This window comes from Ambystoma mexicanum, chromosome 6p (genome assembly GCF_040938575.1).
Source record: "Ambystoma mexicanum isolate Mex_15411 chromosome 6p, UKY_AmexF1_1, whole genome shotgun sequence".
NCBI lineage: Eukaryota > Metazoa > Chordata > Amphibia > Caudata > Ambystomatidae > Ambystoma > Ambystoma mexicanum.
Genome location: NC_090935.1, coordinates 1017867406 through 1017894147, shown reverse-complemented (window position 1 = coordinate 1017894147; position 26742 = coordinate 1017867406). Strand labels below are relative to the sequence as shown.

The following is a 26742-nucleotide window of genomic DNA, read 5'->3' as shown; positions in this document are numbered from 1 at the left end:
TGCAATGATATTATAGCAACAGCGGATATTGGTTGCAGTGGATCTGCCCTGCATGAACCCTGATTGATCCTCATGGACCATGTGCGGCATCAGCAGATTGAGTCGGGTGGCTAGGATCTTCGCAAACTCTTTTGCATCCGTATTTCTGAGGGAGAGAGGATGGTACAAACTGCATTGCTCTTGTTGTTTAACAGGTTTTAGTAGCAACGTTATAACCGCCTCCTGAGTGGAGTCTGTCAATTTCCCCAGTTCGAGCGCCTCAGACCATACACTAAGGAGACGAGGGGCTAACAGCTCTATAAATTCGTTTGTAGAATTCTGCTCCTAGGCTATCATTGCCCGGTGCTTTCCCAGACGGTAGGGTCTTTATAGCCTCCTTACTTTCACCAAGGGTCAATGGAGAATCTAGGGCACCTCTGGCTTCCCCAGATAGTAAGGTTGTGGGTATCCTAGATAAGTAGTCATCTATTTCCTTATCTGTCACTGTGCTTTGAGGAGAGTACAGTGAGGAATAGAAATCAAAGAAGACTTTACTGACCTCTTCTTGATTCATTACTACTACACCATCAGTTCTTGTTATACATGGTATGTTCGTGGTTCCTCTTTCTCCTCTGACCATCTGTGCTAGCAACTTACCAGGTCTTTCTTGTTCGCCATAACGTTGAGCGGCCGATGCAGTCGCTGCGGTCCAGAAGTCATCAAGAGGTGCCTTGATCGCTGTTGCAGTCTGTGCCAATGGGGTTACTGTGTACTGCTCTTGTATTTTGGCAATTTCCCCCCTCTTTTCTCTACAACACCCACCATATGTCTTTTAGTACACCTATTTCAGTGGAAATCGCTACGCCCCTTATATAGGCCTTGAATGCCTGTCATAGTGTTGCTTGACTGGCGACTGACCCGTTGTTGTACTCAAAGTAGTCATTGACGTGTTGCATCAGGTTTGCTTTGTATACTAGGTCCGACAGTGGTGTCACCTTAAATCGCCAAGGAGCCCTTTGAGGGGTTACCTCAGGGATAATGAGTGTTAGTAGTATCGGTGAGTGGTCCGACAACGTTCTAGATAAGAGTGTGGCATTTGATATCCAACCCAGCACTCTCTGAGATACAAACCGTAGGTCAATTCTGGAGTGCATGTCATGGACCGTGAGGTAAATGCTGTATGCTCGCTCTGTTCCGTGTAGCACGCGCCAGGCATCTTTCAATCCCAGATCTGCCATGCGTATACCTATTTCGCGAGCTGCACCTTTCAGGGGTCTGGGGTACTCAATGCTCTATCCAGGTCTGGATCTAGTATGGTGTTAAAATCCACCCACAGATGATTTGGGCAGTCGGGTCTTTAGCACATTTTTTGGAAGACCTTGGTGTGGTATTCAGGGGCATCTATGTTAGGGCCATACACATTGATTAGCAATATTTCCATGCTCCCTAGTTTACCGTGTACCACCACATATCTGCCCTCGGGGTCACCGTCCGTTGTGAAGTGTGCAAATGGTAGCCTCCTATGCACCAATATCATGACCCTCCCGGGCTCTGGTAGAATAAGAAGTGTAGAAGCGGTGGGGTTCCCATCCTGGTGCGAATTTAGGGGTCTGCTCACGCAATAAATGTGTCTCCTGGAGCAACAATATACGTGCGTCCACTCTGTTGACATATGCCTTTACCGGCATCCTGAGTCCCCTGACATTGCAGCTTATCAATTTTATCTTATCTTGGTTCCTGCTAGCCATACGGTTTGTTATTCCCAGTTTCTGCCATCATTCTCCAGTGTGTAATTGTGATGCTGCAATTATACATAGTAGCCTGCATTATTTCAACTTTAACACCCCAACTGTTTCCCCCGCTCCACCGCCCCCTCCCTCATGGATCCCCGAACTTCGACTATGCAGTGACCCCCCTTCCCACCCTTCCCCAACTCTCTCCCCATTATCTAGCTTATGTACCTGCATTTGGGGGGCACTTTGGTGGCAGCCGGTTCCAGACGCCTCTGCCTATGTCTTCATATCCGGTTCTGACTTATTTGCGTTACTATTTCTCATAATTAATTATTTCAGTTTGCATGTTGCAACTGTTAGTTTAATATAATGTCGCTGATCGTGTCTGTGTGTCGTTCGCTGTCGCTGCATCGCATTGCTCTGTTTAGTCGGTTCTCCACTAGCGTCTGTTGTATTACCTGGATGACTCAGCTAATGATTTTGTCTCTCTCGGGGGATTGGTTGTTGGGTATGGGAATATTTGCTTCAACAAAAGTGGCTGCTTCTTCAGGAAACGTAAAGAAATATGTCTTATCATTACGCTGTAGGTGCAGCCTGGCTGGATACCGCATTGCGTATGGTATCTTCCATTCCGAAAGCATATTTTTAACTCCCAGGAATGTCTGCCGCCATTCTTGTTGCACTGCAATTGTGTAATCAGGGAATATTCGAAGAGTGTTCGGTACGAGTTTCAATTCTTTTTTATCGCTGGCTACTCGTAGAACCAGGTCTCTGTCCCTGTAGTTCATGAGTTTGGCTATTATTGGCATTGGGTATGCCCCTGGTTTAGGACATAGAGCAAGGGACATGTGCGCTCATTCTACCACGAACATTGCTGACCATCCTGGATCCCCGAGGATTTCCTTGAGAAGTTCTTCCACCGCCTGTTCCATCGGCCCCTTGAGTGCTTCCTCGGGTACGCCTAATATGCGCATGTTGTTGCGGCGCAACCTCACCTTAGGTCTTCGCATTTCAATTTGACTGTGCCCAAATCTTTAGCCATATGTGTGATGGTATTCTGCAGTGCTTCAAGGGTGTCCTCAGTTTTGCTTATCCTTGTCTCTGTCTCAGTGATATGACCCGTTGAATTTTCCAGCTGATCGTGCATCAACGCCACATTTATGCCGTCCAAATTGTCTTTAAGTTCTGCAAATTCTTGTGGCATAGAGTTGTAGACTTCCTGTGGATCCATTATTGGTTGTGTCGCCTGTATCGAGGGTGTGGCCATTTGAATCGTGGGGCCACTGCTCTTCTCTCTCTCCTTGTTTACTGGTTTCATGAACCTGTCTATTGATCCTTTTTTCTTGGCCGCAGCGCCTATGGGCATTGTAGTGCGTTCAATAGTTTAATTCTCTCACAGGTGTCGCTATCAGGTCTGTGGGCAGCAGTAGTTGAACACTATGCAGCCTTGGTTATATGTCTACTGGTTTTGCAGGGCAGGCTCTTGTCCTTAGTCACCGTCTGCTTGGGTTTGGGGACGCTGGTGTTTCTGGGACCTCTTCCCGAGGTCGCGATGTGTAGAACCTTGTGTGTGTTTCCGACCATGCCGGGTCGCGGGCAGTGTGTGCCTCGTGTTAAGTGCGCAATCTCTGTGTGTCGCGCAAATCTCGGTGACCGGGAGTTTGTGTGTTTGACCCAGTTTATAGTGGCTCATTGGAGCCTACTGCTGTCTCCTATGCTCCTCTCTGCATTCTTGCCCTGTGCCAATGTTCAGATCACAGCGAGGGAGTCTACCAGTGCCTTCCAATTTGCCCATGTTGCTTGTCACATTCGGTTTTGCCGTCGATTAAGCTAGGCCCATTGTTGTGAGCCGATGGGGATTGAGGGGGGTACCCCTCCCGCAGAGAGTCATGTTGTAGTGGCGAGTGTCTGTGTGCTCTGGTCCTGCAGGTGTGGAATACTGCCACGTTTGCACTGCTCCTATTGTTGTGAACCGTTCCAGGCTAGAGGGAAGCTATGCTTTCACTCACCATCTCAACACGTGTGGGCTGAGTGCCTGCCGCGAGTTCTGGTGTGCCCAGATAGTTCGTAGGTTGTGCTAGTGTGTTGGTCACAGTGCTACCAGAGGTGTGTAAATGGCCTGACAGGCTCTTCCTCCAGGGTCTGTGTCCACCATTTTCTGGCTCTCAAGATTCTGACACCTTTACTTTCAGAGGTCACCTACGGTCCTGGCTGAGCTCGCAATAGCTAACTGTGTCATTGTGCTTGTGTGGTCCGTGCTCAGCAAATGGACAGCGGTATCAGAAGCAGATGGTTACCGTATCCCTCCTGCTCCAAAGGGCTCCTAGTGTAATGACGTCAGTCCAGGCAGCACCAACACCCTCCCACACATATGTGGTGCTTAGTGTTCTCCTGTAACTTCTGTATTATGCGTTATTTTGCCCAGCGGGGGGGAGATGGTCTGCGCTCCCCCCACTGTATATGTGAAAGGCATCTATGCGCATGGATCTACTAGCCTAGTCTGTTCTCCGTGTTCCAGCACACCGGACCTTTATACCTCAATGCGCATAATCTCCCGCTGCATCACTCGGCAGGAGGTGAGGGTCGCAGTTATCTTCATGATTGGGCCGCACACAGTTTGGATTGTCTTTTGGGCTGAAGCTTACCCGCCTAGTCCTGGGTCTGTTCATCGCTTCAAAGTCAGCCTGCATATGGTGTGGTCCTCTGCAATCTTTCGGTGCTGCATATATTGTAGAGGTTCTGCTCCTCCCGTTGGTTGCCGTTCGGGTGATTGTGCCTCAATGGAGCCCATACGTCTCACAGGGATCATGGAGAAGGCACGGCTCAGCTCTGCCTTCCCCCGTTGTACAGTGTATGCAGCTTCCCAGCAGCTGGGGCTTACTCGTTTGTGGCGCTCTTCCTCCTGCAGGCCCTCGGTTGTATTTCTATTATTCTTAATCCATTCTCAGTAATTTTTCAGTATGGGCTGCTCTGAACTTTCATACACCTCCGGACGAAGTTTGGTGTGCAACCAGAATGTGATCCGCAGGTTTTATGCCCTGGACCTCGAAACACCACCGGAGCTCGCACACGAGGTTACATTCAGTAACGTGCGCAACAGCGCCCCGCCATATTAGTGTAACTTTAACATAAAGTCCATTTAACAAAGTTCTTTCAGTGAATTGTATAGGTTTTTATTGGTACAACTTAACCATAACGTCTCTTTAACAACATTTTTTTCTGAGACCTCCATGGGTGTTTACTAGTGCATGCTATTTTCCTACAACTTACTAATATCATACTTACCCCAATATAGCAACATTTTTTGTCCAATGTACAACGTTTCACCTTAAAACTCTGCCATTTCCCACCTTCTAGCATCATATTTAAAACTTCTATACCACTGTTTTTACTTCCATCGACTTCCGCAAACGTCTGACATCATTGTGGAACTTCTGGACAGCGCCACGTGACCATGCGCTTGCGCGTGGCATGAAGAGGTGTCCATGAATGCGTTTGCACTTCGCGTTTGGGTCCTTGCTTCGAGGACAGTTCAGAACTGCATTTTCTACTGATCTAGGACCTTTCAAGCTCAAAATTTACCCTTGCACAGCTCCTACACCTATTCCTACTCTTTATCCATTAACAATCTAATACAAAGTACATACTTGGAAAAATATTAGCAAAACTGCTATTTATCTTAAAAATGGCATCAGCTATTGCCATCCCTCTTCCTCAAGAGCCATCACCACCACCAGCTGGAGGACCCACACAACAAAAAAGCACAGTATTTCCAAAGACAATGAAGAGGACCAAGAAGATGAGGTAGAGGAAGTGCCTACCTCTAGCACCCAGAGAGAATCATGGGTGTGGCAGTTCACATGTGGAAGTTCTTTACCACTGTTGGGAATGTACCAAAGGCTAAAGGTACAAAAGTGAAATGCACTTACTCAGTCACAAACTATCTGGACATTACTGCTATGGGACCACCTCCATGCAACACCACAACAAATCCAACCACTGCAATGCCCTGAGAAAGATTGTTCCTTTTTTTTAGCAAGTAATAGGCTGTCTTCCTCCACTTCATCTTCCTCAACCAATACTGTACCCACACAGCCTACTTCTGTGGGACACACAATCCCACCAGATACCTTGCAAGCAATAAAAGAGGCTTTTAATCCATATATTTGGAAGACAACATTCCTCTGTATATACTTCAACACACCACACGCGGGGGGAAGCAATTCCGACATGCGTTTGAAGCTGTAATCGAGGAGCATGAGAAACACTGCCCACTACCTTAGAAGTAACACACGCGCAACGTCTTCCCCTGTCCACCTGACCCTCCATATTAGTGCTTGGGGCCTCTTCCCTCCATTGTCTCCTCACCTTACTTTTTAACCTCTCCTGAAAACTTTTTTTTTTTTAAACAAAAGAAAGGTTCCTTTAGGAACCACCTTTCACAGTTAAAATATAGAACAAAAAACAATCGTATTGACTCCATCTACTATATATTTCTCAGTAAAGTACAAAAGAGTCCATTTGTTTTTCCAACATTTTTATTAGCATTTTGTGTTATGCTAATGGGAACAATGTGACGTTCATCCCATGTTCCTGGGACCGGAACGGGGGATAACAGCCTGGCAGCCCAAGTTATCGGCCCTAGCGAAGTGTGTTTGTGTGCGTCCTGATGTCTGCAAGCTTTGGCACGTTATAAATAAATAAATAAATAACAAGGGATTCGGACCATTATCCTCCATTGCAGCCCCTGCAATAGGGGATAAAGGCCATTAGCACCCCTGGTTTCTCAAAGAGGGAACCCGGGGTGCTAAAGAAAATGATTTTTCCTCCTATAGTGGGACGCCAGCTGTAGGAACGAAAATCCTTTTCCAAGATGGCCACCATGGAATGAGAAGGCGCGGCTCCGTACAGAGCCCATCTTCCCTTTCCATGGCAGCCTGCAGAACCCTATTCCCATATTACCACGAGCACATTTTTCTTAGCATTTCAAACCTATATTACTTTCGAAAACCTTTACCACATATCCGTCCCAGTTGGACATGGTCACTTTAACACCATTTTTAGTCAATCGCATTCATGGCCAGTAGACAGATTGTCCAGGTAATGGTATACTGTCATGACGCGGACAATCTGGCCACTGCCCATGACCACAGGCCATACCTCAGTCACCAAAGGTATATCACTATTTTTTGTACCTACATTATGACACTTGTCAAAAAATAAAACACAGGCACATTTGCAAAACCATGCTTTAAAGTACTTGCCAATGCTCCTTACATGGGTTTGCTTGAAATCCACCCATGTTTTATTTTTTCAAAAGTGTCAAAATGTATGTACATACAATAGTCAGACAAATTACACCCCACTTGACAAAATCCATTCAGTCTTTACATAAACATTGAAGGTTGGGTCTATAATGTTTCTCAAAACTTTTGTCCACATTTGTCAAACAGCAACAAAGTTATAAGCCATCTACAAAATGTTGAGACCCCCTCTAATTTCGCCCCCTCTTGAGAAAATCCCACCAAACTTTAGAAATACATTTATATCTCAATCTAAAATCTTTTCGAAAACTTTTGTGTAGATTTGTCAAATAGCACCATATTTATAAGCCTTCACATTATTGTGGGACCCCCCCCTCTAATTTTGCCCCCTCTCAACAGAATCCCACCAAACTTTGAAAAACTATTTATATATAGATCCAACATCGGCTTGCCAACTGTTGTGCAGATCCGTCAAATGGCACCACATTTATAAGCCTTTACAATATTTTGGGACCCCCGTCTAATTTTGCCCCTTCTTGACAGAATCCCACCAAAATGACATGCAGTTTCATTGAGTGGCGCCAAAGTTATAAGCCATTCAAAAATACAGCAGTAGGCTCCAGTGAGCCACTATAAACTGCATATTCCATCCCATCCTCATCATTCTTGCGTTTCTTTTTGTTTTTCTTCCGTTGCATCTGCGGACACCAGCAAAAGTCTGTGAATCCAACATGGCGTGTGTTTTGAGAAAACTGACGCATTTCACGCTTTTCCGCATCCAATGAGAAGGCGAGCCCAATGTCCGCGGACTTCACGTCGCCCGATAGGCCAGTCAGATGGCTGTCCCAACAGGGAAATGGGTCTCTGGACTGAACCCAGATATCACTAATTTCTTTTACTTATGTTTAGCCCGTTTTAAAGAAAACTACTGGAATGATTTACACCAAATTTACAAAAGCACGCTTTCAGGACCAAGCCACAGCTCCTGCCGTGGTGAAAAAATCAGTCCACCGGTTTGGGCTGTAGGCGTGAGCAAAGTTTTTTCCCATTATGTCTATTGGGACCCCCTATAACTTTGCCCCCCCTTGACGAAACCTCACCAAACTTGACAAGAATATTCAGAGCAGGCCATATACTTTTTTTTGCAAAGTTTAGTGAGGATTCGTCCGGGGGGAGCGAAATTATAAGCTGCTTCAAAAAGTGCTCTTCCTACGGGTTTAGCAACTTAACCATTACTACACGACTGCTACCACAGGCCGTGTAATATACACACAAACACAGTCTCTCACAACAATGCAGGCAATAGCACTACAAGCTACACAGAGAAACAAAGATGCGCGGGCACTTGAATGCCGTACTTGAGCAGATAAATAACTTTATTAATTTCAATGCATCACAACAATATCAAATCAGATATGCCTAACAGCCAATCTTAGTGAACCTCGAGAAAAACACGCTCACCCATGAGGGTTAAAAAACACCATAGGTTCCGCTCTTAATTCAAGCTTCTTCAGGCAGGAATTATTCAACATGTTCACTCGCTTCCCAACACATGTAAAACAGTTTGCCACGCTCCGCCTCTCTGCCTCTTGGCCATGTGATGGCAGGTCATGTGACTGCAAAAAACACTGTTGCTCTCCAAACAGACGGCCATGTTGGAGAATATCGAAGTGATGTTAATCACTCTAGAGTACTGACGCCCACAGAAGAATCAGTTCTCAAATTGGGGCTCTCCTTCCCTCCCACCTTTACCTTTGATTTTACCTCCACCAGGATAGAAGGCTTTGTGCATGACCATGGTTGTTGTCAGAAAATACCTAAGTCACAGACTCCAACCAGAGTGAACATGAAGACCTTGATTGGGCACCATGTTGTAGTGGGTTCTGATGAGAGGTGTCGAGGGAAAGCTGGCAAGCAGGCAAACAGATGGCATATTTTGCCATTAGCGTTTGCAGAGTCCTCCTCTTACACTACTAACTCCCTACACAATATCCACCCGTAGATGGCCCTGCAAGCCTTATGCTGAACTAAAATGTTACTGATTGTTCTCCCAGTCTCCAATGCATCACCCATCCCCCTCTCTCATACTTTCTTTCCTCTGACCTTCCTACCCCTTCTGGCAAAGCTCACAAACCGGGATTTCCTTTGACAGCTACCTGAAACTTCAGCAATTCCTCACCTCCACTGCTGCAGATGCCATGCCGAGCCTCCTAAACATCTATAAAACCTACTCAATCTCTCCTTTCAATCTACCAAAACACTCCTCACCAGCATGGTGCTCAGTAAGATGGATATATGTTCCATGTTCCTTATCAGACATTCTATCTTCTTCTATGTATTTATTGTTCGTTTATGATGTGCTTAACACCAGCAAATGGTTCCTAAGCGCGGGATCAGGATTCGAACCGGTGGTGCACCACGTTGTATTGCTTCCAAGACAAATCCATTGCCCCAGAGCAATCCTTTCTCTCCTCTTCCTCGCAACATGTTATTCGTCAACTGGGATTGGGGACAACCATGCAGAATTACCCGCTTTTCAAATTCCTTATTGTGGACAAATCCGTCTATGTGGCAGCTACCCCCACCTTGCTGAATTTGTCTCCTGATACATAGCCCTAAATGAAAAACTGAGCAAAGAGGAAAAAGAGCAGAACTATGGAGGCCGACATATAATGAACAATAGTTAAGCCAAGTAAAGACAATTGTTTGTATTAATAGTTTGGTAGAAGCAAAGGTTAGCCAATATTGGATTTTCTTGATATTAAAGAAATGAAAATTACAAGAATAGTGTACAGTGGACATTTGAGTCTGTATACTAAAAGAGGAGTCAAAATTAAATCCTTGGTTTCGAGAACAATTATCTATTTTTAATTTCATTGGAGGAAAATCAATAGAAAAAGGAAAAATAAATGAGGATAATGGAGGAAAGACGAGTATTTCTGTTTTGTTGGGGTTGAGGCATAGAAAACCAGAGGATATCCATGATTCAACTGCCCAAAGGCAACAGATAGGTATTAGTGAATAGCATCATCAAAAGAAGCAATGGAAAGAAAGATGTGGGAGTCATCTGCATAAAAATGTGCTTCAAAATCATGATTGTAAATCAAACGAGTCAGGGGAGAAGTATAAAGTGTTAAGAGCAGGGGGCCCTGGCGAACCGCATTGGAAAGAGGGTAGGAACATGATAGAGAACACTTCCGAGACCCTAAAATGAGCAATGGGATAAACAAAAAGAAAACCATTGAAAGGCGACACCAGAAACACTTGAGGAAAGACTACAGCAGGGTGGGAGGGTCCACTGTGTCGAATGCTGTGCTAAGATCTAGCAGAACTAATATAGATCATTTCAAGTGACGGGCATGAAGGATAGAATTAGAAACAGATAAAAGAGCATTTATTGTAGAATGAGCCGGACGGATTGAGCCAGATTGATTAGACAGATTTAGGTGTGTTTAAATAAGAAGTAAGCTGAAAGTGAACAATATGTTGGTGGAGCCTACACAAGATAAGGTGAAAGAGAAATAGGGAGAACATTAGCCAGCTCGGTGACAGGCAAGGTGGGTTTCCTTTAAAGAGGGATACAGTGGCTGCTTTGAAGAAAGTAAGAAAAATATCTGAGGATAAAGAGAGATTGAACAGAATAGATAACAGTGAAGAAAAAGAAGATGAAACAGCTTTGTGTTACACAGAAGGTAGCTTGCATGCAGGTGACCATCAATGTTACCAGGTACATGTTGCAGGCTCCAATGCCTGACATTTTAAAAGTTCCCAGGATGGAGTGGAACACTAACTAGTAAAACAAGGCGTATTATGTTCACTTTATTTTTCCTCTCTGTCTTGTGTAAAATAAATGCCACCTGCAACTTACACTTTGCAGGCAGAATGTATTACATCGGATTCCTATGGAATCCGACGGTCTTTAGTAGGTGCTACATGAAGGTGTATTCTGTAGGAACCCATAGGAACTTCGTAGTGACACTGCTGGAGAATGGGACAGAAAGGTAAATCAGTCATAGAAGCATAACACCTTGCTTTTCTGCCCTGATTTAACTTAAAACGGATGTGCATTAAAATAACGTAGGACGTAATCATCGAATTGCAAAATGATGAGGCCCACTGTGCCGCATTTTACAATTCGATCTTGCATTTTTTTTTTATGTCCCGCGCATTCACTTTCATGCATGCGGGGGACACCCTCGCAACCCCTGAAATCGAAAATACTGAAGTAGGAGTTCGGGGGAAACCGTCGTGATTTTGTATATATGGCTATTGCGGGAGAACCATATGTACGGTCTTCTGGATACGACCTTTTGGGTCGATACCATTTAAAATCAGGTTGGCAGAAAACATTATAATTGTGATGAAGCGTAGATCAACTGAAACAAAGGAATAGGCAAGTAGTTATGATCAGATTTATAAATTCCTTTTATTTTTGTGATATTAGAGCCTTTGTGGATGACAAGTGTTTCGGCAGAGCTGCCTTTACATAAAATTAAAGTGGGGGAAAAATAGACATGTTCAATGTCCAGTTACATTTTGCCCTACTCACCTAGCCTGGGCGATGTGATGGTGTTCACATTGTTTTTCCCGTTGCAGGGTTGAAGGTGGCATGGTCTGTACGCGGCAGGTTTTTCTGAAGAGAAGCACTCATTGCCATGCCGGCCTGTGATTTTGTGCATGCACTGGATCACCCTTGATTGCATTCCTTTGCCACAGGTAATGGAACACTATAATGAAATAGAGGTTATGTCATATACAGATTCTAACCGGTATTTAGATTTAGGTAAAACATACACTTCGTCGCATGTGATGAAACCAATAGACATTTAGAGGTGAATGAGAATCTCTTTGGCCTGGGATGAGTGAAGATTCAAGCGCAAGTGGAAGGCCACGTTGGCCCTAAAATTGTGGGTCAATTTCTATAGCAAATACACGAATAACATGTACACATGAAAACAAATGCACTTTTGTTACTGTTTTCTTTTCAATTAAATGGCTTTCATGTGATCGAATCTCAACATGTGCACCATTTTTAACGTGTTTTCCTGTGTTATTGTTTTTTTCCTATTAATCTCATCCTTAATAATGATTAATGAGAAACCCTATTAATAATGAGAAACGACATTATAATCCTCCATTTTTGACCTTAACAAATGCCCTCCATTTCTTTTCCTTACCACTCTTTAAAGTGTTTTTGTTTCATTTCATTGGGGTGTATGGCATTGAGATCGGTTGCCATGCAGTAACCATGTCCATGGGGAACTCTCAGCATACCTTCCAGGCCAGAGTGGACTTGCGGATACTTCCACCTCTGTTGGTGCAATGGGTGACAAAGCCCAATGGGCCCAGGCACAACAGCAGCCGTTTGAGTTGATGGAACGGATTGCTATTTGGGCTAAAGCACACGTGTAAGCTCAACCAACGAACCTCATCTGGAGCAGGAACAATCAGAAGTAAAGTAGTCATCTTATTTAATTGATTCGAGGCACTTTCTTCAATGTCTCTGTTTTAGGATGCAGAAAACAATCTTCTGCAATGAATTCATATCAGAACAGTTAATACAATGGAACCAAACCACACTGGTTAATATAAAGTGCATAAAAAATATACACGAAATAAAAAAATGAAGGCCACACTTATTTGATGACCCTTGTATATGCGTCCTTGCTCTAGTTAAGATTGTTTCTTTGTGCTGAATGCCTGCAGCCTGTCGAGCATGTACACACGCTTATAAAACAGACTGTTATAGTGTCTTCCCCTAGTTCACAGGAGGTATTCTATAATCCCTTCTTGTGTTCATCATCAACTGGCAGTGGGGGAGCTTAGTGGGGGTCCAGTGGTGCACTCGCTGCCAGGGTTTATACGATCTAATTTGTGGATCACTGTAATAAGTCAAAGAACAAAAACAAATCTAATTAGCCTGTCAGTACAACTAAGCCCTTTCCCAAGAGTTCAGGTCATGTATTACTTCCTTGTGTTTGTATTGGCAAAGTTAATATGAGGCTCGTGTCTTTGCTGTGAAGGGTCCTTGAGAGTGTCATAGCCGCAAACTTAGAGGCGATTAAAGGAGATCACTGAAGGCATGCGTCAGTGGGCAGATGGAGAAGGCCATCTCAACACTTGTGACGCCAACAGACACTCAGGCCTTTCAAATGCTTAGCACAGAGAATGTCAAGCTAACAATAGCACACATCTGCGTTGCAATGTATCATAAGGTTATGCTACATGGCGACGTAGTTGTGATATTTCATCAAAGATCTGCAAGGACATTTCAGAGGGGTTTATCCAGTGGTGGGAGTACACAGACCCCATTCTGCACCCGGTAGCTCCTTTAAGGTGCTGAAGCGGTTAAGCACAAGCAGTCATTGCATAAAGGAGCATCAAAGCAGAATTGGAACAATGCTCTTACAGTTCCCTCTAAGGGCATTTCTCTTTGAGTAAGAAGTTATGTCTAGTGTTTCACTTTTCAGGTAAACTTCTAGAAAGAAGATTACAACTGTGCTGCAAATTACCTGTTCTCCCCTGCCCCTTCTGTTGGTAGTTTGCCCCTACTTTGTGCCTTTTCTTCCCCCACTGTGTACCTCACCATATGGCTTGTAAAGCATTTTGTTGCTTCCAAAAGCTAGGTCTGTGCTTATTAATAATAATAATAATAATAATAATAATAATAATAATAATGATAAGAACATAATAGTTAATAGCTCATGCAAATTAGCGACATCACCTGCAAGAAATGACAAGCATTTGTTTAGAGGTGATAAACAATTAAATTGAATGCTAAAGACAGATTGGCTGTGGTGATGAGAAGGTATGGCCTTCATATATGGAAACACCATCTCTCTGTGGGATTTTGCCACCACCCAAATCCCATACTGCAGAGCCATCTTAGAATCAGCAGCTCACCCAATTCAACTATCACCCTTCTCCTCATCTACCTTCCTCCAGGACCCCCAGGACCATGCAGTACTTTCAAAGGCAACCTCACCCAACTCTTCGCCTCCAACCTTAAACCTTACACCCAACTCACCATCAATTGAACAAGCAGTAAGCACCACTTGGTAGAGTTTGCAACAAAATACATAAACATAATTGGATTGTGTAGGTCACATTAAAGTTGAATTAGACTAATCATCAAGTAAATTGTAACAATGGTGATCAACACCAACAACTAGCTCAAACACTGAAAAACATGCATGGGCACTTCGAGTGATCATCCAAAATACTGTCATCCCAGGAGAACAGTAATGAGAACAGGTCACACAAATATTTAGGGATACAATCCCATGTTTAGGTGGCATTGCAATATAGTACAAGAACAAAGTGCACAACTTGCATAGATATATCTTTGTTTATCAACATGCCGGAATGTGACAACGTCACATGCAACGTGTGACGTTATCACGGGCACAATGTGTTTAAATGGCGGCCGCGAGAAAAATAACTCCTGGCACACCAAGGGTGATTCCTGACAGGACACCCAGAAAATTCTTACAAAAGGAGAACATCCATCGAAAGTGTAAGTACAGTGCTACATTATATTATTTTGGCTTATGGAAACTATGAGAAACTATAAGTCTTGTAAAAAAGGAAGTAATTTGTAACTCAGATATCATTTTAGTAAAACAGACTATATATTTTGCTCATCTATTCAGGTATTGGACAATTTGCTCTACTGAATTACTGCCAAATCAAGAATTAGATATAGAAGTGACCATGGGTGTTAGCATATCCCACATTATATTATCATCTTCAATTTTATTTATATTTTAGTTTTCATATACAATGAAATGGTGACTAAGAGAACTCAACATTCCAATGTAAAACTCAATCATATTAACATTCTAGGTATCCAGCTAGATTCCCCTCTGAGCAATTTCAGCAACAGACCAAGGGGGTCATTCCAAGGTAGGCAGTAAGGGGTTAACGGCACCGGTAAAGGTGCTGGAGCCGTCAACCCCTTACCTCCTTATTACGAGTTCTGCTTGCGGTACCCGCTAAGGAACCCCTTACCTCCTTATTACGAGTTCTGCTCGCGGTACCCGCTAAGGTCGCCTGGTAAAACCAGGCATCCTTAGTGGGTCCTGAAAGCAGACCAGTGTGCTTACAACGGGCCCGTTGTTAGCACCCTCCCCATTCCCATTGAGCCCTATGGGGGCTTGAATGGGAATGGGGATGGGTTACTTGAATGAGGAATTACCGGGCCCTCCAAGGTCGGAATGGCCCGGTAATTCCTCATTCAAGGAACCCAGATCCGGTAAGGGGGTAGCCATGCTGCATAGCGGCATGGTTACCCCCTACCTCGTAATGACCCCCCAAATGTGAGTCTCTATATATAGAAATAAGGACTTTTGACATTGCCAACATTGCTACTTGGGGGAAACAATAAAAATAAAAGATGCATTTACTATATATCTAACTTTACATGGGTGTGGGTGACCAATTGCTCTTAAGGAACTTTCAGAAAAGGCAGAACTCATCATCTTGGTTTACGGAATCACAAATATTCAACAATTTGACAGATAATTGCATGCAGGGACACTATATTAAAGCAAATGCTTATGATATGTTAAAACTTATATTTTGATACATCGGACTGATGCCCAGTTCTCGATTTTCTCTTGTTTTATTTGTTTTTTCTGTTTTTATTTTCTCTTTTCTTGTTTTTTCTTATTTTTCTTGTTTTCTCTAATATATAGTTTCTCTTGTGGTATATATTGGATTTTTGAATTGTTGTCTGCTGAATTTTACTGTTGTTGTCTTATACCAAATCCATGGACACCAATGACAATTAATGTTCTTCTGATTACATTTGGATTTTCGTTTATGATTGTTATGGTCTGATTTATTGGACGACGGTATCTGACCAATTAAATTACACAATTTGTCAACAATGATTTTGGTGTTCTGAAAACAATATGTTATGTTTAATCATTTGTGTCTGGAGCATTCTGTTTCCATCAAAATATATTTTTAACAAAAAACTTTAAATGTACAAATGGTTTTGGAAAAACGATTACGTAATATATGGATCAGGTTTTCCTATGCGCATCAATACTGCTGATATCTCCTCACACATCTGATCACGTTTGTGATCTTATGTACATTTTTATCAATGGATGATGATGTGATGATGAATTGAACATATCTATACATGGCTTAATGTTATGCAATATTAATTACAGACAAATTCAATGTAATAAAAATCCTTGAAAACAACCGTAGGTCGAAACACATGTCAGCTCATTGAAAGCATTTATTAAAACCTTTACTCAAAGATTGATTGAGATATTTGTTTCTGTTGAAAACCTGTCAGAAGATAAGTGCATGAGCCTAAGCAACAACATTTTTATGTTTTCAATGTATAGAGACAAGGGGGCGAGTTTCTATTTCACTAGGCACTGCAGTTATCTAATTATGAGAATTCAGGAATCAAATATAATCCCAACCTAAGCGCACCCACTACCCAGGCAACCCCCAAATTCTGGAACCGTGCCCTCATGCAGCCTACTCTCTGGCCTATTACTTGGGCTCCAGGCATTTACCATCCAATCTTGCCCGCAGAAGCAGGTGTTCTAGCTATTATTTTCCAAATAAAATACATTTCCACTTGCAACTTTCCAGTTTTCAAATTTTATATCTTCTTGAGTGCCAAAATACATTTCCTTCACACTCCGTGTCTTTTTCAAAATATACATATGTTTATTTCATATATTTCATATATTTCTCATGATTTTGTTCCATTCACTAATTTTACTGTCTCATTTTCAAGTTTTATTCTCTCAAGTTCTATTCTCTCTACACGTGTTTCACCTTAGTTACTATCACTAAGGATCTTCAGGAGAGGTTCAATTTCTATTTTCTACAAAAGAAAGAGAGCATACAAATTGCATTCTTGTTGTACCAAAAAGTTAATCAAAACTACTAATTTTTTCAAACATTTTCAAATAGATCAAGGTGAAAAAAAAAAGATTCCAAATAGATGGCACTCACCAATACTGTAGATTTAGCTTTGCCACAGTTCAATCATTTATTTTTAGGCGCTTCCTTTGACTTTACTTCTATTTCCTTTTGGTTATTAACCCTAGTTAAATAAAAGGGCACACATTTTTTAAAAGTTAGGTTAAGATAAATTGGTTTAACTATTTGCTACCAGACTTTATAGCCTATGAGGGAATAAAGGTTTTCCTTAGCTTACATTAATTTTTGAGTAGTGATCCGCTTGTCACTTTTTGAAGTGATCCGCTTGTCACTTTCAATCTTCTACACTGGCGCGCTTCGTTTTCCTCTGAATTCGCGCTATTTAAACTAATATTGTGTGTGATGTCATCACGCTCATAATTTTGCATGCGTGATGACGTCATCATGCATGCGTGTTCACCGCGGTGTCCATTTTGGATGCGCTCGCGATCTCCTATACAGGAATGCTTATTTCTCTCCATTTTCGCACTGTTACTTCTATTTATGCGCGTGTCGTCATCACGCTCGCGTTTCTGCATGCATGATGACATCATCATGCTTTCACCTCGGCGGCCATTTTGAATTTGCTTAATTATTTTACTTAAATATTATCAAGGTAGCATTTATATTCCTCAATGTTTCTGCCATTAGGGGAGCATTTATTGTTAGAACTAATTAGGTGTTGTTTTGACAGATTACATTTCAATTTCTACCAAAGAATAAGAGAAAAATGTAGACAGTTGTTAATTAAAATAAAATAAAAGGTTAGTAAACTTTGAGCTTCCTGTAAATTCAATTTAAGTAACAGACTTTTTGTTATTATATACAATTTCAGAGCCAATTACAAAATTAATTCTCTGAATTGAGACCAGTTTCACATGTGTCCATAGAACAAATCCATCTTGATTCTCGTTGTCTCAGGAGTTTTTCTTTATCACCACCTCTTGGCAGGTCTTCAATTCTATCTAATCCATAGATTTTCAATTGCTCCACTTTAAGTTCTGTATGTTCCATTAGACAATGTAATGATAATGGGTATCTGAGGTCTTGATTTGTTATGGCACTTAAGTGTTCAAAAATTCTTATTTTTAAGCATCTTATTGTACTACCTATGTAGGTTTTCATACAAGGGTATTCAATTGCATATATCACAAATTTACTAATGCAGTTGATAAACTTGTTCATTTTAAATTATTTTCCATTTGGTAGCATAATTACTTTCTTGCCATTTTCTATTTGCGGGCATAATTTACAATTTCCACACTTAAATGTACCATAGATCGGTTGCTGCTGGAACATACTCCTTATATCTGTCATTTGTGTTGATTTGAGATGGCTTGGACTTAACTTATTCCTCAATGTTGGCGCTTTTCTAAAGCAAATACCTGGCTTTTCATCAATATACTTCAGTAAACTATTGTCCAATTTTAACATGTTCCAATGCTTAGTTAAAATTTTTCTTAGTTTTGAAGCATCTGAACCGTAGGTGGTAATGAATTTAGTTTGAGTCAATTTCTTCTCACTCTTCGGTTTATCCTTTAATAAGTACTCTCTTGATATTTTTTCTGCTTTCTTAATTGATTCCTTTATTTTTTTCTCTTTGTATCCTCTGTGTTTCAATTTAGTGATCATTTTTTCAATGTTGGTTTCAAATGTTTCATCTGTGCTACAGTTTCTCTTTATCCTTAATACTTCTCCATATGGGATATTTGAAATAATGTGCTTTGAATGGTTACTTTGGGCATGCAAAAGGCTATTTCCTGCAGTGGGTTTGACATATAGCCTTGTTAGAATTTTGTCCTGTTCCACATAGATTTCAAGATCTAAAAACTGAATTATTTCTTTGCTAAAGTTGGTAGTGAATTTTAAGTTGAATTCATTTGTGTTCAAATGCTCCACATACTGTTCAAGTTCAGCTTGGTTTCCTTCCCAGCTATTAGCACTCAGGGGCTGAATCCCATGGTACTATTAGCAAGCTGTCATCAGCAGCATGCACGCAGATCGTAGATGAGCCGGTGATGGAAATTGGAGAGGGGCTCAGGACCGCCTAGAGGAAAAACAGATATGTAAGTGGGGTACTGGAGGTGATGCAAAAGATTGGTGCAGGAGAACAGGAGGCACAGGATATAGATTAAGTTGGGAGCAAAGGGCGGGGGATGTGGGTAGGGCACTGGGACATGTTGGGTTGATGGTGCACAAGAGGGAAGATGGCAGGGGGCTAGTGCAAGCTTCTGTCAGTTTGAGATTCAGCCTGTGATCCAAGCAACCTGATTGGCTCATGCGCCCGTCCAACGTGTTAATTAAGAATCACTGGCAATATTGAATGAGGCAATAAAGCATGCCTCAAAAGGTTTACTAATTTTATCGATGCCTCCTAAGTCAATCATGACACTGGAAAATGAGGCCCAAAATGTGATGATAAAACCCACGGGGAAACATGGAGAACTAGTTCTTCCACTGCTCGGTCACTATTAGGAAAGATTTCTCTTTTTTCATCTTTCCTTCCGTCGTTCGCTATGGACCCCCATTCCTTCTGCTCTGTTTTTATCATGACCTGACTTTTTGAAGGAAAGTTAAAACTTCAGCTTCACGTCTCTTGCCTTTTGCTGACATGTTATGGGGAAACTGATCAGTACTTGCGACTACTAGTACAGAGAAACTATGATTCCATTTCTATTTCTTGTAATTCTTAATGGATACTTTTGTATCACCCTAGCTTTTTACACACACCGCCTATTGCTACTAAACATGGCTAGTGCCCTCAAATGTCCATGCTGTGAGAATTGTGCTAGCTTCTTTGGCCATATTGTTGTTTGGCATTCTTTTTTATTTTATTGGTTATTCGTAATGCACACTATACGGCAAACATTGTTTTTCAAGGCGCATCAACAAGGGGGGAACAGATGAGAAAGAATTCCATAAAGCAAAATCAAAACGTTCTTAAACGGTCTTGATACATTCGAAACGTGCAAGTGCTATAGCATGAGAGAAGGGAAGAGGAGGAGGAGGGGTAGTGCTGGAGGCGTAAGGGCAATAAACAAACAGAAACGTTGTAACTAGTTCGAGAGACGATTTAGAGAGTGCAGGTGCTAAACATGAAAGAGGACGGGGAGGGGAAGAGGATGAAGTGTACAATAAATGCAACAACAACAAACAAGTTAAAAAGTGCAGTAATGGGAGAGTTGTGTGGTTGCGAGGAAAGAAATCACAATCACAATAATAGGGAGAAACAGAGCACTGAAGCAGCTGGCAGGAAAGGTAGACATAAGCAAAGCAAGTACCAAATCTTGCAAATTGTTAGAATGTTATGGACCATGATGAAAGAGTGATGAACAATGACTGTAGACAACATAGAATGGCAAGTAACTTTAAAACAGTGCAATTACATGAGGGGAATAAAACCAAGGAAGTGGGAGTCATGTCATGGGGGAGGGAGCAGAGGCATGTATTTGAGAGTACCACCGCCCCAAGAACATCAGTGCTCATGGCTGATCAGGCCAAGACGGAGGGTACAAGGCCAGCATAGTACAATGCAGCCAACAGAGTCATGAGCCACCGCGCAAAGTTACGGTATATGAAGCACTGCAGCAAGGACTTTGACACAGTGGAACAAAGGTCTGAATGGCGAGGGGGCATCGCATCAGAAACAAAGTAAGGCGCAGGTACTAGGTTGAATAGGCAGCATGAAGAACGGAAGTTAAGGTGACAAGCGGGCAGAACAAAGAATCACAGCACATTTCAGGAGGGCAAATAGTCTGGCTGAGCATACCTTAAGATGAGGGGTGGGCTGCGCTGGAGGGTAAAAAAGAATGCAAGGAATAGAAACAGATTGTCAGCCAACTCTTACCCAAGAAAGTAACTTTAAAGGATGGTACGTCAAGGAAGCCATGAAGAATGAGCATGGATTAGGGCAGCTCGATGTAGGGGCTGAGACCGGCACACTGACCAGAGCTGGACAGGCCAGACAGGATTGAAGGCCTTAAGAGTGGCCTCGAGCAGGGGGCTGTCATCTCAGGACTGGGCTACTTAGCAGTAATTGCGGCCAATGAGAAATGAGTGGGAGGGGCTCCATGTGTGCTTGCCCCGGCCCAACAGATGATTTGAAATGGTGGTGGCCATTTTTATGTGGTGATGACTTCGGATCTCAATTGTAGCCCGGTTGGGCATGCCTGAGATGCGGTGAGGTTCAAGGCAAGGCAGTGGAACTTCTGTTGCAGCCATGCAACCTCCTAGTCACTGGATGTTCAAGTAGGCCAGACTCACGTGAAAAGGGAAAGGTGGTCATACAAAGCTGCTGCTTTAGCATGCTAGTGATGCCTCTTTGTGTATGTGTAGCCCAGGAATGGTGTTTGTGTGGCCCAGGAAGGGGGTGGGACTGTCTAGTCTTAGACCACATCCGTGGTGCCAGAAGGTGTGGGGCAAATGTGAAACCAGTAGTTGTCCTTTATTGGACAAAGACTGGCTGCTTGAATGTTACAGATCCCAACCATTGGTGAGCTTGGACTGGATTCCAGCTTGGATTTTGGATAAGAAGAGGACCTCTGCAGCCATTTCTTCGGATCATCGTTGGAGCCAAGAATCCCTTGATGAACATCAACCTGCTGAAGATTCGAAGATAACTCCTAAAGTGGCTCAGCATCCCTTCCAGTAGACCGCCCTGTGAAGCCCTGCTCTTCTATCTGATCTCTGAATACCCTGGGCGGTGCTTCAGCCCTTGGACTAGTGGGACCAACTAGTCTCGTCACCTTCTCAAGGATCCTGCCCTTCTGATACTTTGGAAGTGTCCTGTATTGTGCAGTGTACTGAACAGCTCTCACATGGAATACCTCCCCAAAAGCTTTTCCGTTCTGATGAAAATCTGGGACTTTATTGGTACCAGCTTGCGCCACGAGTTACCTTCTCTCTGAATTTCAGTGCCCAGGCATCAAGGGATCCTTCCTGGAACAGCTTCTGTGATCCTAACTGCAATGGTTCCTGTTGTCACCTTTTGTGTGGAGACCATTACTGGAACTCACATTCCACCAACCTGTGAAGTGTCCTGAAGAGGCTTGCATCAGTGGTTCTTGCATTTCTTTGTGGAGGGAGGTTGCATGCTGCAGCTCCGCCCAACTGGAAGAATCCTCAGAGAGGCACATCCTGGGACCCCCAGATGATCCACATTGGCATCTGGGAAAATCGGAGTGAGGGTGCTAAGTAAACGCAGTGTATATGGGCACTCTGTCCTCCATAGGATAACAATGGGAACAAGTCCCTTTGTCTCTTTATTCCATTGCACTCACCTTTTCTGGTCGTCCGCCTGGGTGAAGTATCCTGCCCCTCAGTCAGCCTTGGGTCTGGAAGAAAGGAAAACACATACTTACCTCTTGTAAAATTGTTGTAGAACGTTTAAACTATCACCAATAGCTTATTAAAACCTACCTACAGAGACTTCATACTGGTGAGAAACATTGCAGCTCCCAGGACCTTAGAGAACAGGGCCCCATTCATCTTCGGGTTTGGACTTTTTAAGTTAGGTTATTGAGTTGTGATCTGGTTCCATCATTGACTGCATCTAAAATAATGTATATGTTTGTTTCATAGAGTGTTGTGCGATAATACTACCTGTTAGATTCATTTTCCAGTGTGATCAGAAGGCCTATTACAAATAACTGTATTTTATACTTGATTATTTAAATTGAATTATTGTGTGCCGTATTGTGTGGACTCCGAGAGGGCTCTGGCCCCAATCACACAAAAACCTCAGAATTCGCTGTTCACCATAACTAGGGTGGTCTCTCAAAATCTGTCCACCAGGCCAGATTCCAGAAATCCATCTTAACAGTCACTTAAAGAGCTTTCCTGTAAGGTGAATCACTGCATCACATTAAGACTTTCCCTAACCCCTCATTTAGGGCCTTTTGTAGCCTTAAAGATAACGTTGTTCATCGTTTAATATTTTTTCCTGTTTATGTTTTAGTCACTCTTCGTTCAATTACATCTTTTCAGAATATATTCCTTTGCCCATTAAACAATTGATTAAAAGGTTTGACATTAATCTAAATCTCAACACTATCCGTGTGGTGGAGGAAATCATGGCACATGGAATCACATATTGCAAAAATAATGATTTGCTCCTAGTGAATATATATGTAGCTCACAGGTGTAATATTTTTATCTTTGCAAAATTGGATCCTTGAACTTTCTCAGTTAATTCATTTTGATCCCTTGCCAAAGAGTTCTGTTTACGCTTCCTTACTAGACAGAGTGCCTTCAAACAGTGGGAATTCTATCAATATGTAATGTTCTATTAATGTATAATATTTATCTAAACGTCACTAAAACACAAAATGAAAACCCCTTCCCATGCAACTCTCCCACACTCCATACAAAGAAAATGGTGGGCGGGAGAGGTTTTGCCACATTCACATAGAGTGTGACCAACTCCCTCAAGGCAGTGAGGATGGACATCTTTGAAAACTCACCAGCCCAAGGTTTTCAGGGCAGTGCCAGGCAGCACAGCATGATTACTGCACAGTGCATCGCAACATGAGAATGCAATCACGATCACAAAGCACGGAAACACCTGCCTTTAAATAGCGAGCAGCCCCTTTGCTAATGGGTGGATTATATCACATGTCCCTCTGGAGCGTGAGGCCCACAATTTGGGGTAAAGTCTCTCCCTTTACCCCTTCCTTAATGCATGTCACCAGAGCTAACGCCGCTCATGTTCCCACAAGTGAAGAAAGCATGAAACCACCAACTTGCGTGGGAGTAAAATGAAATGTCCTTTCTTCCATCTAGGGAAGACTGCGCCTCGGCAATGTGCGAGGGGGTCAAGGCGTAACCGCGCCATGTGCTGTGGTGACATGTCATCAGTCCACACATTCTCGAAGTGCTTCACACTGCATGTACACCCCCGCGATTTTATGATTTCTCCAGAGGTCAGCTTGTAGCTCAGTCAAAAACTGCAGCTCCACAGGACTTTGGCAAAGAACGCATGGGAGTAAAACTATCAAAAGAGTTGCGCTGCACTCGCATAATGAGTGCATATCGTCAGTGAGCCGGGATTACAATGCACCAGGGAGTTGTTTTTTTCTCAATTCTTTTCCTTTTGGAATGAGCACTCACAAAAATGCCTATGAGCTCATGCCGCTCTGTGCCATAGTAATGGAACAAGAAAGGGGAAGCAAAAAAGAAATGGTAGGCAATCCAAGAACATGTTTTAAATGAAACATGTGTCCCCATGGAGAAACGCAAGCATCATGTTTGTGTAACCCTCGCAGCATTTCAATTAGAGCGTTCTGCTCAGTTCACAGAGCCCAGCCGCCATTGCTCTGCCGCTTCCATTTCTCGGGAAGCATTTGTATATCTGTCAAACAAAAACAGCAAGAGCTTTCGGTTCTATCCAGAGAGAGGCAATCGATATGTCACCTCCCTGTAAGAACCTGGGGAGGTAGATATTGCAGAAACTCTGCACAGGTGCAAGTGAAATTCGCACGAGGGCAATACATGCCTTAGTGTAAAAAAGTCATTCAATGCATTTTTGCATAAGAGCAATGTTTTCCCGAATCTTCGATGCAAAAATGAATTCAAAGTACATGTTTTTGCACGAATCAAATGTTTGCCCCTGATGCTAACTGAACCTGCCCGCTACACATTTTCTGTAACAGCAGCCCACAAGTCTTAACAATGAGCAATTCTGCCAGCCATTCAACGTTTCATTCAGTCTTTTTTTTTAAAACAAGTTTCTGCTAAATATTTGCAAAAAATAATATAATGTGCAGTATAAGGTGAGACGAGTACAAAGCTGCAAAAAAGGTTTCTCAGCAGCATCCATGTTCTCCTATTGGATATAATAAAGAGGTTATCCTACAGGAGAGCAAAGGCTTACTAAAGGCCTGATTTACATTTACTGTTGTGGTTGCGGCGTTCTACCCTTTTGTACATTTTGCTTTATTGCGTAGTGCATGAGGCGAATAAGCAGTTTAGTCCTTTCTTGAGCTCTGTTACTTTTCCTAAGTTCCGGATGGTGGGAGTCCATCGTCTATGTCTACGCACGCTATAGTTACAGCGCGTGTGCTGAATGGTGTTGCCTTTACATGCTCGCAGTGATCGGCAACAGGAGAGCGTTGTTTCGAACACGATAAGGTAAACATATTGTTGCAAGATCGGCTATAGTTACCAGGTCTAACTATTATCATGTAAAACCCTCCATTGTTGGTAGTACAATGTTATATGTTGTTCACTTACCTCCATAGATATAAGAGAGCGTGCAAGACTCTATTTACGAGCGAACTTCGGTTGAAGTACTGAAGCCTATTAAACAGTGAATATCATTACAGCCCCGTAATGGAGGTAATGATGCCAATATGCAAAGGTGTTGGCATTGGTGTTTTGGGACACTATGTGGTGTGTGTGATTTTGATTTAATTGGTACTCATTGGTACAGGTGTCTTGAGGTGATGTAATTGTTGGGCTATAAGGTGAAGGTGCATTTCTTCAGGTGTTATATAATAGTAACTTTGTATACTGTTGGATTTGTTTCTCCTGTTTATTATTTTCTATCTGTACAGATCTTGGAACTAGCAGGGCTACTTTGAGAACCCATATATCAAAATAGACTTTATTCAAGAAGTTTGAAGCTATTGTTGGGACTTTGACATTAGCACTACTAAAGTTACATTAAGAGGTATTGTAGTTTTGCTTTTTGAGTGCAGGCCTATTTGAGACCTGTACCTCAGTCCTCTAGACACCGATGTGGTGAAACCTAGAGGTGTGTGTTTGAGTTACTTTGAGAACGTGACTCACTGTCTTATCTGTTGGTGTTGGTTTTGTTCTATGCAGGTGGCCCTACATTGGATCGCCTTACCCCTTACCCGGGATTACATGGTGGTGAAAAACTTATGTGAAAAGCCCTTTCTTTTCCCCTGAAGAAAGTTCAAGCACTGAGAAGCTATAAAGAACTGAAACATGTCGGTATATGGTTGTTGTGAATCGACACTCTGTTTAAATGAATAGTATATTGTAATTGTTTTGTGTCTGTTGAATTTTATGTGTTGTTAATTGTGGTGTAATGTATCCCATTAGGTTGATGTTATACCCATCATGTGGGTCAAATCTTGGGTTATTTTGTGTGTTTTAAAACAAGTATTTTTAGTAGTGTTTTATTGATTTCGAATATGATAATTAAAGTGGTCAAATGTATAAGAGTTTGTTGTACACCAAGTCAATTTTTTCAGGACCAATGGTTATAGGTCATCACTAAACATCTTCTGCTAGACAAATAAGCGATTTATTAGATTAAATGTTGTGTACCTGTTCTCCTTTTTGTATAAATATTGGTGGTTAACCCCGAACCGTGGAGTTAGGTTTTCAGTGGGGTGGTTGTTGACCTTATGTATAGTAAACCAAAAACAAACACATCATATTCAACTTTATCTCCTACTGAAAGCCGAGGCATCCTTTTTATCACTGAAACATGGTTGTTTGATGACTTCCAAGCAGTTGCACACAAGGCTTTCCCCACTGCCTACTCTCTGATCATGCAAAGCACATCTAGCAGAGCTGTAGAGTTAGCCATCCTCCACAAACTACACCTCAACGTCTTACACTTTGAGAAGCAAACCTGCAACACTGACTGTGAATCATTGCTAGTGAAATTCCAACTCACTCCATCCTCCACCCACATCTTCATATTACTTTACAGACCTCCAGGCTACAATAGAAACTTTGCTGACACCCTTATTGACTCCTTAGCGGCCATTCTAATCCCTCACTCTTCAACATCTGGTTTGATGCCCCCACCAACACAATGACTTGCCCACTCATTG

General features: G+C 42.4%; 1 protein-coding gene and 1 long non-coding RNA gene across 5 annotated transcripts in view; one reads left to right on the top strand and one right to left on the bottom strand.

Moving 5' to 3' along the window:
* The window catches only part of ADAMTS19 (ADAM metallopeptidase with thrombospondin type 1 motif 19), a 2156963-nt gene that overhangs the window by 47266 nt on the left and 2082955 nt on the right, over positions 1–26742 (bottom strand). The window contains exon 22 of the mRNA XM_069625625.1: positions 11526–11703. Coding sequence (XP_069481726.1) covers positions 11526–11703 — 178 coding nt within the window. The remainder of the gene's footprint in view (positions 1–11525; positions 11704–26742) is intronic.
* The window catches only part of LOC138510148 (uncharacterized), a 198000-nt gene continuing 196211 nt past the window's right edge, over positions 24954–26742 (top strand). For all 4 annotated transcript variants that reach the window (XR_011280330.1, XR_011280327.1, XR_011280328.1 and 1 more), the window contains exons 1-4: positions 24954–25060; positions 25171–25267; positions 25486–25601; positions 25757–25884. This is a non-coding gene — a long non-coding RNA (uncharacterized lncRNA). The remainder of the gene's footprint in view (positions 25061–25170; positions 25268–25485; positions 25602–25756; positions 25885–26742) is intronic.